The sequence below is a fragment of the Colossoma macropomum genome, unplaced genomic scaffold, assembly GCF_904425465.1.
Source record: "Colossoma macropomum unplaced genomic scaffold, Colossoma_macropomum, whole genome shotgun sequence".
Taxonomy (NCBI): Eukaryota; Metazoa; Chordata; class Actinopteri; order Characiformes; family Serrasalmidae; genus Colossoma; species Colossoma macropomum.
Genome location: NW_023494792.1, coordinates 50607898 through 50623539, shown reverse-complemented (window position 1 = coordinate 50623539; position 15642 = coordinate 50607898). Strand labels below are relative to the sequence as shown.

The following is a 15642-nucleotide window of genomic DNA, read 5'->3' as shown; positions in this document are numbered from 1 at the left end:
CGGAAAAGAATATGGATATGTACATTAACCTACAAGCAGTCGACTCAACCCTTAATTTTGACAAATGATTTCAACTTAACAAAATGCATGCACATTAATCCAGGGAGGCCATACATTTTCCTATCAGCAGAACACACGGAGCAGCCGTGATGAATGGTGCAATCTGGGGGATGTATGCAAAATGCCAGGCTGAACGTGGGTTTGGGCCCCAGTCACGGGTCAGCTGTCAGCTGTCCCCCATCAAACCATCACACTGGCACTGCGCGTGTGCCCCATCCCTCTCCACAGTGGGCGCACTGAAACGGCACTAATTAAAATCACCTGGAGAAGACTGCGTGAGGCTAACGAAGGGCTGGGCTTCAGGTTGCACAGAGAGGTCGGAGCCGTTGAGGTGTGCTCGGCAAAATTTTACTACTGCTATTACGGCCCCTTTGAAGCGGCTGCGTGTTGAGTGATGAAATGGTGTGAGACACACCTGCACTTCACCTGCACAGCTGCCAGAGTAAACCACAGGCTTCGGCCCCAGCTAACACAGAGGTGAAAGCTCGAAAGCTAATCATGGGTCACCAGTGGAGCTGGGCTACTACACATCTTGTTAGCAGTTAAAAGGGTTAAAAGGGGGGAAAAAATCACCTACCCTATTCATTTAGTCGCAGATATCCTTTACCCACCAAGCCCCTCAGATACTGCCATAAAATGGGCCTGGATCTAAGAGGAGTGCTGTCCCTTATCCGACTCTGTATTACCTGCATCATTACCACTTACTATCTGTACTCACACTATGGAGATTTCACAAGGACCGTGAGATGGGAGCAAGCAAACACGGTAAGATGATGATGATGATAATAATAAAACTAATAATAATAATATTAATAATAATAATAATAATCATCATTTTTAAGGTGTCAATTTTAGAAAATAATTAGTAAGGTACTTTTAACACTTTTTCTGCTTTGATATTTTGTTTAATGCATAACAAAGATTCTAACACAGAATAACATTAAAACACACACTAAAAATTGTCTTAAACTACAAATAGTTCCAACGTGCTTTTAAACTAAAGAAATAGGACGTAGGCAATTTGACTATTGAGGTCAGCATCATTTCTACGTAAAAAAAAACTTCTAGAAAAAAGCCAGCTAATATACATTGCGTTTCCAATAATCTGTCCGGCAAGCACAAAATTAGCTATGTATTATAACATTATGTATTACTAATTAGTAACATAACATGTGAAAATTACATTGATATACTGCTAATTAAACAGTTACGCAAGGAAATCGTGTAGTCTACATTTTAGACGCACCGTCTGTGCCACATTTTAGCGAAACAGCCAACAATACGTGATTTATTCTCTATTGTTTCAAACTTTTTAAAAAGTTAACTCATCATGCCTATTTTTGCTTCTACTCAGTCTTAAACCAACTAATGCTTTAGCGGAAAAAACCTACATACAACGTGCCATTTCTCGCTATTTGCACTGAGTCATATAGAAAGGCTAAATGAAAAGAGTGAGGAGTCTCTCTCTCGCTCTGTCTCTCTCTCCTCTGTGTGTTGACTTCTGTGTGACCCACGCCGGACTCTTAACGATAAAGCTTCAGGGTCTTTGGGCACCAGAACTACCCCACAAAGACTAACTATGAGCGAAAGACCCTCAAAATATCACCCCCTTCTCACTGAAAGCCCTCAGAGAAGCTGCACTGCTCGCACCACCACAAACTGTTTAGGTGAAGTTGAGGATTCGGCTCCCTGTCGATACGCAGCAGCTGAAGTGAAACTCACAACACAACACAGGAGGCTGGAAAGCGATAAAACAGTGAAGTGGAAAACTCACCAAAACACGCGCTTATTTCCTCCGTGGGAAGCAAAAATAATAAAAAAAATACAACAACAACAGAGGTTTGTAGAAAACACACAAAAGTTCGGCTCGCTTTCGGCGTCGTGGGGAAACAGGCTAACGCACGTGAGCGTACAAGTTAATCATAAAAGCAGGTTTTAAAAAAATGAACAACAAGCCGTAGAGTAAATAAGACCGCTGAGGTATCCCTCCGCTCGGAGATGCACGCGTTGCCTCCTGTCTTCAGTCAGTGTGCTGCTGTTATTACTAATGCAACACAGACAGAAAAAAAGCAAGCCGAGTACACTGAGTCCTGTTACAATGCTCGCGCATGAGGCGCAATACGAAGCAGCAGCTTGTTTGCGTTACGATTCAGTACATCAAGATGTATTCCGCCGAGCGTTTGGGACTAGCTGATTAGAAAGCAGCCCCCCAGGGGAGGCTCTTCCGCGGAGGTGGATTTTGTTATTTTTTGGAGTACCGCGACTCCGTGTGACGTCATGTCCACCTGCTATGTAAACAACAACAGAAAACAAAACTCGTTAGAAGTTGCACTTAGGCGGGTTTTTCACACTTTTGCCCAGCTGAGTTCTTGAAAGCCACTACTGAGCTGCTCATTGGCGTCTACGACAAACAGCCTGTGGAAGAATATTTTCTGTTGGAAATTTGAGAACAAAAGAGTGAGAGAGCACGAGCCAAGGAAAAAGAAATATATATTTTAGATAGAAAGATAGATAGATAGATAGATGATAGATAGATGTGTGTGTTTGTATACTATTATGACTGTATTACAAGTGTACAACATACACACATCACACACACACACAACTATAAATATATGTATGTATATGTGTGTGTGTATATACATACATATATATATATATATATATATATATATATATATATATATAGACATCCTTATGTGTGCATATGTATTTAAATTAAATATGAAGTATAAGTGTATATTATAGGCATTTTGTATAGAATTAGTCTAGTATACATGTATATAATACCTTCATTAAAAAAAATGTAGCCTTGTTTATTTCCACAATTTCTTTTTTGACATTTTCATCTTACATCTTACATTTAACTGACTAGAACGAGATCGTTTAAAATGTGTTTAATGACATCATTACAATAATCAAAAACCTGATAATTGCGCTTTCCTTCATCGCCATGTTCGCACTACAGCTGCGATTTCAGGTTCATTGTCCACTCTGCGTTCATACATTCACTGACCTTTGTGTTGAACAGAAAGTTTTCAAGCAAGCAGATCTGTGCTAATCGTAGGTTAAGTCCCTGATCTTGCAGCGTTGACTGCCATGGTAATTTAATATAAATAATTCAGGACAGTTTTCTCCTGAACTCCTCTAAAACAGCGAGCACACACAGAGTAAAGGCGCCGGCTGTTTGTCATCTGTGCTCGCGCTAATTTAAATGACATATGACGACACATCCTTTCAGTCCCACAGTCCATCAGTCCGGCTTTCATTCTGCCTGGACAGAAATACATCAGCCACAAAACTATTCAGAATTAGGTGGTTATCTATGGAGCCAGCAGAGCTGTTCATCACTTTCGTGTGAATTTTAATATTCTTATTAAAAAACAACATTTCAACCATTTTTTGTTTTATAATCAGATCTTTGGAAACGATGTGTGTTTGTATAGAATGTAAAGTGTGAGTTATTTTAACGTTTTCATTAGTTAATCAGACCTATCACAACATCAAGATCACAATAGTCTGCATTTATTCCAGAGAAATCGAAGTTGTAATCTTATATATATATATATATACATATATATATATATATATATATATATATATATATATATTTCCAGATGTGGAGAAGCATTATTAATAACGAACATTCTGCTGTACGTTGTATTTCATGTATATATATATATATATATATATATATATATATATATATATATATATATACATATACATACACGAAATACAACGTACAGCAGAATGCTCGTTATTAATAATTCTTCTCCACATCTGGAAAACATCAGATGCATCGAGTCAGTTCAAGAAGTGCTATTTTGTTCTTAAAATCATAGTTTAATTTATAACACTTACAAACAAATATAAGCTTTAATGCCAGGTATCCGGGCTGCTGCCTCCTTTCGTTGATTACATCATTAGAAATTTTGCGAAGAGTAACTGCGTGTGGAATTAGAAGAAAATAATGAGTGTGAAATTCACTGGAGACTCCAGACTCAGCCCAAAGAGTTAGGTGTTGCTGCCACCTATCGGTCCAATATTAAAACTGCACTTACCCAGAGGAGGCGCGCTCAGCAGGCAGGGAGCGTTGCTTAAATGTGAGCTCACAGTGCCATCTTGTGGTGAGAGTCAAATATTATGATTTTCAGAAACTGATTAGGCCTGATCTTCATCAGTGATTGTCAGTGGCGTAACTACGACTTTATGGATCCCAATGCAAACAAATAAAAAAATCAAATAAAAATAATGGTGCCTCTATACTAAAATTACTTTCAGTGAATGAAAAAGGCAATGGATTCAGCTTGTTTACTCACTAGTTATGGTGAGGTATGTTGTTAAGAAACAATCTTTCTATGAGCCATTGGTGTACAGTCATGTCAATTTCTATATGAGGGGACAGTAAAGATGTTAGGGGTCACTGTGGGCCACGCTGTGCCATAAGCCCCAGTGTGAGTGCCTTTCCACCACCCTATAATCACGCCACTGATGATTGGGTAGAGTAGCCTAAACCCATAGTTAAGTAAAAGTATTGTTATTGTAGCAAAATAAAATAAATAAAAGTGCGTTAAAAAATAGAATAGGAAATTAAGTATGCTAAGTCTGTTAAGACAACATTCTTCTCATTTTGGGGGTCCTTTGGGTCTAAAATAAAATGCTAAAATTGCAAAGTGGGAGTTGTGAGCAATGTTGTGCTACGGGCAAGAGAAATTGTCAATTTGCTGACTAATTATGCCCAGACTAGGGGCAACACAGTGACGCCTGCAGAGCAGCACTGCCTGGGGCAGTAGGAGGGTTAAGTGCCTTGCCCAAGGGTACAACCAGGTATACCTAGTCAACTCTGGGATTTGAACCCACAACCTCCCGGGTGTTGGCTCACCTCATCTACTACATATGTGTAAGTAAACTTACTAACAAATGCTGAGGTGGATTCCTGCTGTGTATGTTCCCTATTCCATTTGGATATCATCCACAAGCCTTCCCAGGAAAGATACTGTGCTGCATACAGTTGTTGTTTATCAGTAACTGTCTGTGTTCAGCACTCACGTTGTTTTGCACTAAGTTGTATGTGTCACACTGGAACTAGCCAATGCGTTTTGTGCAAAGTGTTAATGTTCCCTTGTATGTGAAATGTTCTTCTCTTAGATATTTTCACCCACTCTTCCTTACAGAACGCTACTAGTTCTGCAATATTCATGGGCTGTCTTGCATAGACAGCATGTTTAAGATGTACTCACAGATTTTCAATGATGTTCGGGTCAGGGGACTGTGAGGGTCATTCTTAAAGGTTCAGCTTGCACCTCTTGAAGTAGTTCATTGTGGATTTTGAGGTATGTTTTGGATCATTGTCCTGTTGTAGAAGCTTCTTTTCAGCTTCAGTTTCTTGACTGTGTCACATTTGATTACAGAATTTGCTGATATTTTATGGAATCCATTCTTCCATCTACCACTGCAGTGTTTTCTCTGCCAGTGGCTGCCTTAATAGTTGGCCAGGTGTTCTTTTCATCAAATGCTGCTTCTTTTTTTCTCCACACATACTTTTGGTGATCGTGGTCAAAAAGATCCATTTGTACTTTATCAGTCCGCAGCACTTGTTTCCAAAATGCCACCGACTTGGCAGATGTTGTTTTGTATGCTACAGACATTGATCTTTGTAATGAGGTTGCAGGTAAGGTGTCCTTCTGATGACATTTCTATGCAGATCATGTTTGTGCAAGCATCACTGCATAGAGAAACTGTGCATCACCACTATTGTGTCAGCTAAACCATACTGCAGGTCCTTTGCTGTCATATGGGGGTTTTGCTTTGCCTTTTTCGGCCAGCGTATGAGCAGGTCTATCTGAGAGGTTTCTTCTAGATCTTGCCTTGACTTCCACAGTTCCCTTAACTGTCCTCTCTTAATTACAAATTGGACATTGGTTCTAATGTCCTTGCACTGACTGCTGCTCTGCCCTTTCATTCAGCTCTTCATTTTCAGGCTTATACAGTAACTATCATGAATTAACCAGGAATGGACATCTTGATCCGCCAATAGTTCTTTAGAGTCTAAGGGGTCAACCTGGACAACTTTATTCCATTATATCACCCCTTACATAATAGCAAATAAGGAACACTTTGGATCAATATGAACTGGAATTACGTGCCAGACATTCTATACAGAGTCAAATTAACCAGCAAGGATAGAAGCTAGTACATACTGTATCTGCTCGGTGTCCACGGAGGGCACACTAGCATGGGCAGTGGAAGCTATTTTTAAGCCAGGCTCTCAGTACAATGTTGAGCTGCAACCCGAGCCATCGTGTGTAGTCACATCGTGTGTGGGGTGTCAGTGGACTGCCTCTGTCTGTCTCTCACACACACTGAACCGGGATGTCGGCAGAAGAGCCTGGACTGTTGGTGGCCTCCTACTGCACAGAGACCCCTACCCTCAGTGCCTGGGTGCAGGACAAAGGCGAGGAAGAGGAGGAGAAAGATGAGGAGGTAATGCTGGGTGATATATGGTCTATATTGGTCTAACAGTATTGGTTTCACACAGTAATGTTTGTTTTTAGTTGCAATGATAAATAAGGTGCATTCTATTTATGCTAACACTCTATTCTAGTCTGATGACATCTTCTCCTCATCTTCATTACTATTAAGTAACAACTGATGGAGTAGCGTTCTAAGACGTATTCTAATATTCTATATATGGTTCATATTTATTATGTCATTCTATATATGGTTCATATTTATAATATGTAAGGTTCTCTTTGGTGTTTAAGAGTGGAACAAAACAGTGGAAAACAAGTTATGTCAGGCTTGTAAGACGTTATTTTAGCATAACATACCAGCACTCAGGAAATATTCACTTTTTTAATGCAAACTTTAATGTCATCAAATACCTACACTGTTAGAAATAAAGGTTCTATGCAGGTACATTATTCGTTCATCAAGGTACAAACAATATAAATGTTTCCTCAAAGGTACAACAGTGGTTTTAAGGTCCAATTGTGTATCTTAAATAAGTTTTTCCCAGGTGAAAAGCACATATTTGTACCTTTTCATAACCTAATGTTTTAAAACAGAACAACACAATACAAAGCCTGGAGATGAGATGGGGTGGGTGGAATCAATACAATATGTATTTTGTATTATTGTATAAATATAATTTCAATGGATTATGGTACAATTATGTTCCCTGGCTAAATGTACTGAGATGTACCCTTAGGGGTACCACCCCAGTTGCAAGAGGGGTCCAGCCCCAGTGACAGTTTCATACCTTCTTTTCTAAGAGTGTATGTTGCTGTTGCTGTGATGAATTTGGAATGTATCATAATATTGAATTTTATCATTACACCCAGCACTTCGAAGAGTCAAACAGAAGGGAGGAGCCTCAGAGAAGCTCCAGTGATGAATCCGAAGAGTCTGAACCCGAGCCTCCACCACCTTCAGCGATACGCAGGAAGGTTTCCTTTGCAGATGCCTTTGGCCTGGAGCTGGTGTCAGTCAAAGAGTTTGATAGCAGAGCTGAGACGGGGCCTGATGGCTTGGGAAGGATGCAGGCCAGAGAAGAGAACTACTACCTATCCAGCCTCTTCGTTGTCCCATCCTCGAATGAGGAGCTTTCACTATTGCTGCAGCAGAACAAGCTGGAGCTGGAGAGCATCGAGCTCCTGCCTGGCTCCACTACCATCCGAGGCATCATCCGGGTGCTCAATCTTTCCTACCACAAGGCTGTCTATGTCCGCACCACACTGGACAGATGGCAAACCCACTTCGACCTGTTGGCCGAATACATACCCGGCTCCAGTGATGGACAGACAGACCGCTTCTCCTTCAGGTTCACCCTGGTACCCCCATTCAAGGCAGAGGGTGCTCGGGTGGAGTTCTGCCTCCGCTACGAATCCTCTGCTGGAACCTTCTGGGCCAACAACGGAGGCACAAACTATGTGCTGTTCTGCCACCAGAAAGAAGCAAAGGAGCTGAAAGAGAAGGAAGGAGAGAAAGAAAGGGATACAGAGGAAAACAATTACAAGGAGAAGAAGAGCTGCTTGAAAGGTAGAAGGTGAGAAGGCATTTGATGCAGATGGTGATGCAGTTGCTTTCTTTTAAAAATGTTTTAAAGGCCCATATACCACATCTTTATGTATTTTATTTCATTTATATCCCCTGAGGTTCACTTATATAGTTTGTGGTGTTTTATGTACCAAAAACAGTCAGAAATCATTTTAACATGATCATTTTCCAACCTCTATTTATCCCTTAGAATAAAACAGGCTGTTTTTGTTACCTTGCCTTTGAATTGATATATGTAAATAACCTCTGTTGTGATTTTTTCTTTCCCCCAAATTTTTCCCCAATTTAGTCATCTCTAATTTCACCCACTAGTTAGGACTCCCCCAGTCACACAATATTACTCTGTTCTGTTTGTTTACAGAAAGTGGAGCAATGCTGAGCTGAAGTCCACTGGCTCGAGCAGTGATCTCTCAGGTGTGTGTCCCAGCCAGTAAAATCACTGTGGGGTCAACTCGACCTGTTTTGAATCCAAGCATGATGGAAGTGTTTTATTTTCAGAACCAGAGTCATCTAAGTCTGAGGAGAGTGAGGAAGAGAAAACTCAGAATGAAGCGGAGATGGAGGCGTGCCGCAAAACTTTGGTAAGCTTCATCAGTTGTCCTTCAGGGCTGTGGCATATAACCATAGGCATGCATAAAAGAGAAGGTAAAAATAGTAGCAATGGATTACACGGATTTTAGTGATTGTGCTTGATTTAGTTTCTGTTTTCCAGACTTTTCAATAGTGTCTCACTTTTGTGACCAAATTCTTAAGACAGTACAGTTTGTATTGAATTGATTATAGCTACAGCTCCATTTCCCAAAGCATGAACAGGGCTTGAAACAAGCCCTTCATTTATTGATTATTTCAAATTGACTGCAAGATCTTGACAGATGAAAACATCTTGAATATACTCAATATAGCTCAATATAGCTAACATCTTTCATGAGAAATATTGGTAACACTTCACTTGTACACTACTACATAACATAAGTATGCCATAAACATGTCATGGCAGATGTTTTGTAGCAGGGGTCAATTAAGGTGTTACCAAAATAGAAAACTGTACTTATTTCTAGACATTTTTTCTTGGTATAAGCAATTTCATCTAGTGAACGTGTCTCATGCTATTTGCCGACAATTCTACTTGTTTGAAGAAACAGTGCAGATATTTGTCCTTGTTTGAGGAAATATTACTTGAAACATGCAAAATCTTATAATATTATTGCTGCAATCTCATAATAAGAAATATTAGGTACATTAAGTAGATTTAAGATGTTTTCTCTTGCCAAGATTGCAGTACTGGTGCACATTGGTAATTTGCAACTAGGTAGTTACATTGAAACTACCCAGTAGTTTCTCAAAGGCTCACTTTTTCTTGCACTTGAGTTCTACAGTACTTCTCTCTTAGCATAACTGTTCTGCATTCCGTCCACACTATCAGTAGCTGAATAAAAAGTTATATAAAGGAAAGTAATGCATTTGAAGCTAGAAATTTCATTCATATAGTATTTTCAGCAGAAGCAGACTTTGACAAGTGGAAATGCTTTGGCTCCTGAGTGAGAAAGGTTGGGATTAGGACAGCTTGTAATGTGCCTCAGTTCAAAGGGTCCAGCGTGCTCAATATAAGCGTGGGCAGTAACTTGACCCCAAGGAACATACCATGCATTCTTTAATAGCTGTCACATGCAAAACTATTAATGTTACTTGTCAATGCCGAGCATGCTCATGTAAACACAAATAGGTGAGTCAGTACAGTTAGGTTTGCTGCCATAACAAAAGATACCACATGACCAAGTTTAGCTTAAAAAGTCTAGCTTGAAGCAAAAGTTCAGCAAAAAGCTATACAATTTTCCTCTCACCTTGAATGTTGTCAGTCAGCTAAGATGTGATTGGTGAAGTTTGCTTCTTTAGTTTTGGACTAGAGCTTCATGGCTAACAAACAAGTAATAGCAAACAAGTAATAGAAACCAATATGATATCAGTTAGCACTGCTCTAACTGCACGCCTAAATTATCACACACTTGTTGAGTTGCTTACGTAGCCTCTGATACTGTATGGCACACTGTTATGTATGTATCTACATATATCTGTACATTGGATAGCTTAAAACAGTCATATCAGACATCCTGAAGCCTAAATATTGCCTGAACTCTTGTGGTTTGCAAAATATAGTTTGCATGAGGCTAATGGAAGTACATTAATTGTAAGATACATTAGGTTTGTCTCACCAGTGCAAAACTAAAGAAAAAAACTTTGTACACCAAACATGTCTTTGCTGATTGATTACTTTCGGAGTAAGTGAAAAATGGATTGATTTTTTTTTTTTTTGCCAACAGTTTGATATTCGTTAAACACAGAGGTGGAAAGTAACAAATTACAATCATTCTCATTACTATATTTGAGTACATATTTCCCTGTAATAGATCAAATCATAGTACTTTTACTCTTACTCAAGTTCATTTTTACTGAAATACTTTAATTCAATGCTTTCGTTGTTAATAATGTTACAGAGTAAAAATAAATCATGAGCATCAGTTCATAAATCAGTTAAAAAAAAAATGAAAACAGAGCAGCTCCCAGCCTCCAAAACACTACATAGATGTCCAGTTTAGTGAAGAAAGAAAGAAGAGAACTTTAGCAGCACACATCCAATGGTCATCTTCATTCCTTTACAAATGAACTACAGAAAACGGCATTATTATCAGTGGCTAAACACAAAAGCTGCCGAGATCGCTGCTTCCACAACTCTAATCCTAGCTAAACAGGTACTATGTACAGGTACTACCTTTTTCTTTTTACTTTTGTCACGTATGTGTTTATTAAACTTAAAATATCATATTTTATTATAAAAGTAGTCAGCTAGCTACTTTAGTTAACAGGTGTCACCCATAGTGTGGTTCATGGTTTAAAATATAGCCTAGTTTAGTTGCTATTTTGGAGATAAGTGACCATGTACAACCGTGATATGGGAAAGTCTCGTCTAATACAGGTTCCCCATAAACTCAGGCTTTCTTTTTTAATCTTACTGGCCTAATCTGATCAGACAGCAGGTGGGGTATGAAGTTCTTTTGTTGTGCACACTGTACACAAACCAAATAGAGTTCACCTCACATCAATAACGAGCTATCAGAGACATCAGGACATCACTCAAACAGAGTTTAAACAGTGTTGTGCTATAATGTTGATTATTTGGTCTGACTGTAAATTTACTCCTCAATCTCACCTGACAGATAAAACAAGAAACACAGGACGGACTCACATCCAGTGAAAGGTCTTTCAGTGAAGATGCGTCCTTGCCAGAATCAAGAAAGTTAATTCTGTCAGTTCATCACAGAACTCTACCTAACTTTTCTCTCACTCCCTCTCTGCCTTTGTGTTTAACTATGTGAGAGGCTGTTCAGTTCAGTTCAATGTTTAATTTTAACTGAGTACAAATTAATGTGTGATTCTGTATGAAGTAAGTATGATTACCAGTGAAATATGTGACAGTAAAGAAAATCAGCACTGGATTAATAGCTGTTGTTGATAATGAATTTAACGGTAGAACTGAATCACACATATATCAGTTAATATATACAGTTTTATGGCTGTGAATGTAATGTTTACTGTTTGTAGTTAATAGGCTGACACCTATTAATGTAAGTTAATGTTGTAGGAGCTGGTGGGCAGCAGGACTGTCACTAAAAATTACGTATTAATTGAGTAATGTACTCATAATTTTGACTCAGTTAAGTAATCTGTTTTTTGTATTGTATTGAATAGTAGACTTCATTAAACAGTGAACCCTGCACAGCCTTTCAGGGATTCTAAACCATTTTGTTGGAAACAGATAAACCACTTTGTTGGAAACAGATAAGCTAGGAAGTCTTATATAATCATCTAACCTTTAAGTGCATGTACTTCAATGTAAACCTTGTTCCTTTCACAGTTCACAGAAAGATGTCGTCACTGTCCAAAGGAAACAATGTATCTCCATTTTGGTAGATTTTTAATTTTGTACATCATTTCGACACACCAGCTGTCCTTTACATTAACTTACATTAAAAAGTAAGAGTAAAGTTACTATTTTGGAGATACTTGTTTTTCTTTGGACAGCGACGATATGCACTAGCGGAGCAGATCAGTCTCTGCAACTTTTTCTCACATAAAATCATGTTTTGCTTTAGTTTTGTCTGTACAGATTATTCACATTGATGTAGCCAGGACAACTCAGAAACATTTTCAGGTTGTGACTGTGGATATACAAGAAAGTAACTCCAAAAAACTACTTACTTCAGTAATTTTCTTTACTAATATGTTTGCTTGTATTCAGGTAAATTATCACTACAGTAACATTACCTTTGCTTGAGTAGGGATTTTCAGTACTTTCCACTCCTGGTTACACAGAACTGAAATTTTGCTTTTATGACTGCGTTTGATTGACAGGTGGAAAGACGGAACAGACGGCGGGCAGCTCGGTTGGCACGAGTGCAAGACTACTTCTCTCAGAGGCAGACAGAAGTTCAGAAAGCGGAGAGAGATTTAAAGATGGCGATACCTGCATCACATCTTAGTACTCCAGTGGGGCTAGACACCTCTGGGGTATCCTTAGTGCACAATAGAAAGGATCAGGATACACCACCAATCCTAACATACCACCAGATCCCCTTACTTTCTTTGGACTGGGGCAAACACACAACACCTCCCACACATCCAAACACTCCTATGATACACAGTGGAGCCAGCCCAGATATCCCTGAGAAGCAACTAGCAGAAGAAGAGTCAACAGGGTCATCCACTGATGCCTGGGAAGCTTTTCTCAAGGGGACAGATAGTTCAGGCACCCATGCTAATGCTCTGGATCAAGAGTGTTTGCTTTGTGTGGCTTCACTCCCGTCACACAATGAATGTAACATGTCCACCCCAGGGGAGAAGGTGTTGTCAGAGAATCTACAGAGTCCACTCACCATTGGTAATAGATCACTCAGATATTTTAGCCCAGAGGAAACTCTAGAGTCTGATCCTGCTGAGAAGTGGCAAGACTTCAAGCCATGTCATGCCAAAGAGGAGGCATTGGATAACAAGTATATCGAAAGGCCAGGCATCACTCCTGAAACACACATTGTCCAAGAATCAGAATTGGTGTGGGTGCAACCGGGGACAGAAACACAGGACAGACTCACATACAGGGAAAAGTCTTTCAGTGAAGATGCGTCCTTCCAAGAATCCAACCCACTGGAGATGGTTCAAACTATGGATGCCACAGAATCTCAGGATTCCAAAGGAGAACACAGAGTCTCACCAGAAGAATGTGTAGGCAACCCAAACTACTCAGGCCCAGAAGCGGATGTAAAAGGAGACTCAGACAAAATGGTCGACGACACCCTGACATTTAGAGAGATCAAGGATAAGCCATTCACAGACAGACAAACAGGAAGAGGGGGGCCCTTAGAAAGACTGTGTACAGATGAGGACAGAGAGCTAAAGCGGGTGAAAGAGCACATCAGGAAAGAAAACGAGATTGCAGTAGAAATTAGAGTGAAGGTATCTTGCAATGAGTATCCTGGAGATTTGACGGAGGGACTAGAAAGCAGAAGGCAAGGAGAGAATGAGGAACCATCCCAGTTGAGGGATCAGAGCATGGAAATGATTTCAGCAAGCAGAAGTTTGGTGTTTGATGAAGAAGAATTCAACACAGGGACTGAATGGTCTGACAGAAAAGCTTCAAAGTCACAAGAGGAAGAGGAGATAGCGGGTCATAAGCCAGAGAAAGAGGGACTTGCTGAAAAAAGTGAGACAATGTCATCTGTAGCAGTCGACAAGGATATAGCTGATAGAGAATATGAAATCAGTTCAATAGCAAAGATGGGAGGTCAGGAAGAACCATATGAAGTAGACAAGGTAATACATGGAAGGAAAGGTGGAGGTGATGCCTGCAAAGACTTTATCACATGCAAGGAACCACATAAGACTCATGGTACTACTGACACCTGTACAAGCGCACCCACTCTCCCTGTAACCAGCCACTCCAGTGACTCGTCTGGACTGTTTGGCTGGACAGAATCTGTGAGTGAGGCTGGACCCTTACTATTTTCTGGCCCTTTTGGGGAGACTCTGAGGCACAGGCCAGCTCAGGACCTCCAGTATCTCCAGGATCCAGAGGCAGAGTACCCTGCCCCATTGTCCAAAACAGCCACTCCGTCAGTGAGCACGATGTCCAGCAGCCTCCTTGCATGGTGGGCCGAATTCTGCTCCCCAAGGCACATATCCAAGGCTCTACTGTATACCATCTTGTTTTTGATCTTTATAACCGCTTATTTGCATGACCTGCCGGTCTGCTTGGGCATCTACCTGTTGTCCGTGTGCTGGTGGTGTGGGCAGAGCATGAAAAAGCGAGTAACCACAGCTGACAGTGTGGACTGATGTCAACATCAGAAAGTATTATTCTTTTAAGGCCATGGCACACTAACCAAACATTCCCCAATGGACACCAATCTTCTAATGTTGGAATATGGCTTTATATTGACAAGTAACTGACAAGTCAAATGAACCAGTGTGCTATACCTGTGTTCACACACAGGTATGGCACACCAACCAAAAGATTGGGTTTGTTGGTGTTTGTTGGGTCAGTGTACTCTGGCCTTTAGTCAAGTGAAGAATTTTAAGGGCCCAACATAAGTTGACTAAATTATTTATAGAGTGGCATTTATTTTTATTCTAAGTACTGTTGTTTTCATTAATAAAATAATTTAGAGGTTTCTGAGGTTTGAAAATGACATCACAGCTAAAATATCTTGGACCTGAGACCAAGTTCATATGCTTGTAGAAAGACAAAGACAGAGACAAATGCTTGTTTAAAAGACAAAAGAACATGTTATAAGTATGAACCACTAATGTAAGTGCTATGCAAGGTGATATGAGTCAAATGCAAACAACTGAAATACAGCAGTTGTAGTGCAGAACTATGTAATAAGCAAGCTGGATATTTCAGTTGTACTTACTATTGCTCCCATAAAAGAATTCTATAATGCATGAGGCATATAAAGCTTTGAAAAATGGCTCATCCCTGTTGAATTCTGATAAATTCTGTGAAATTTAAACTATTGCTTGAACTAAAATGTGCTGACTCTGAAGACCTGCCTTCTTAGGGCACTCATTCATTTCACCTGATCTTACTATGCTGTACGTCACTAAGATATAGTGAAATCAAGTGGTGGTATAGAGTTTCAGTGTCTCCATAATTTGTATAGCTCCACACAATTGGCCTCTGTGTAGTTCTAAGCAAGTGGCCATCAGGCCCATGAGAAAGATTCAGGTTGCACTGTAAAAAATGAGAAGTCTGCTCAACTTAAAATGATATAGTAACTGTTTGAATGGCTTTTTTGAGTTGACTCAATTTGAGGACACCAGAGTTCAACTCAAACATCTTAGCTGAGTCAAACATTCTCCCAGTTGCTGTTTCTAGGTCTGCATCTCAGTTAGATAAACAAAACTGAATTTGCATTTTTTTTTTACACCTTCTATTACACAGTCCCATCTGGCATACTTTCCTCTCAGGCA

The 15642-nt window shown here is 39.8% G+C and overlaps 2 protein-coding genes across 2 annotated transcripts in view; one reads left to right on the top strand and one right to left on the bottom strand.

The window, feature by feature from the left end:
• Positions 1-2133, bottom strand: part of foxp2 (forkhead box P2) — a 110829-nt gene extending 108696 nt beyond the window's left edge. The window contains exon 1 of the mRNA XM_036577490.1: positions 1835-2133. The gene's annotated coding sequence lies outside the window, so the exon portion shown is untranslated. The remainder of the gene's footprint in view (positions 1-1834) is intronic.
• A 4139-nt stretch (positions 2134-6272) lies between these two features.
• ppp1r3aa (protein phosphatase 1, regulatory subunit 3Aa) lies at positions 6273-15215 on the top strand. Its single transcript, XM_036577489.1, has 5 exons — positions 6273-6546; positions 7407-8110; positions 8483-8535; positions 8620-8702; positions 12529-15215. The coding sequence occupies exons 1-5, from the start codon at positions 6436-6438 to the stop codon at positions 14503-14505; spliced, it is 2928 nt and encodes a 975-aa protein (XP_036433382.1). The 5' UTR covers positions 6273-6435; the 3' UTR covers positions 14506-15215.
• The last annotated feature ends 427 nt before the right edge of the window (positions 15216-15642 follow it).

Bases quoted from the DNA above. Each gene is read 5' to 3' on its own strand.
- ppp1r3aa (XM_036577489.1), top strand. From the start codon at position 6,436: ATGTCGGCAGAAGAGCCTGGACTGTTGGTGGCCTCCTACTGCACAGAG. The intron at 8,111-8,482 runs GTGAGAAGGCAT...GTTTGTTTACAG, and splicing joins AGCTGCTTGAAAGGTAGAAG to AAAGTGGAGCAATGCTGAGC. The intron at 8,703-12,528 runs GTAAGCTTCATC...TTTGATTGACAG, and splicing joins AGGCGTGCCGCAAAACTTTG to GTGGAAAGACGGAACAGACG.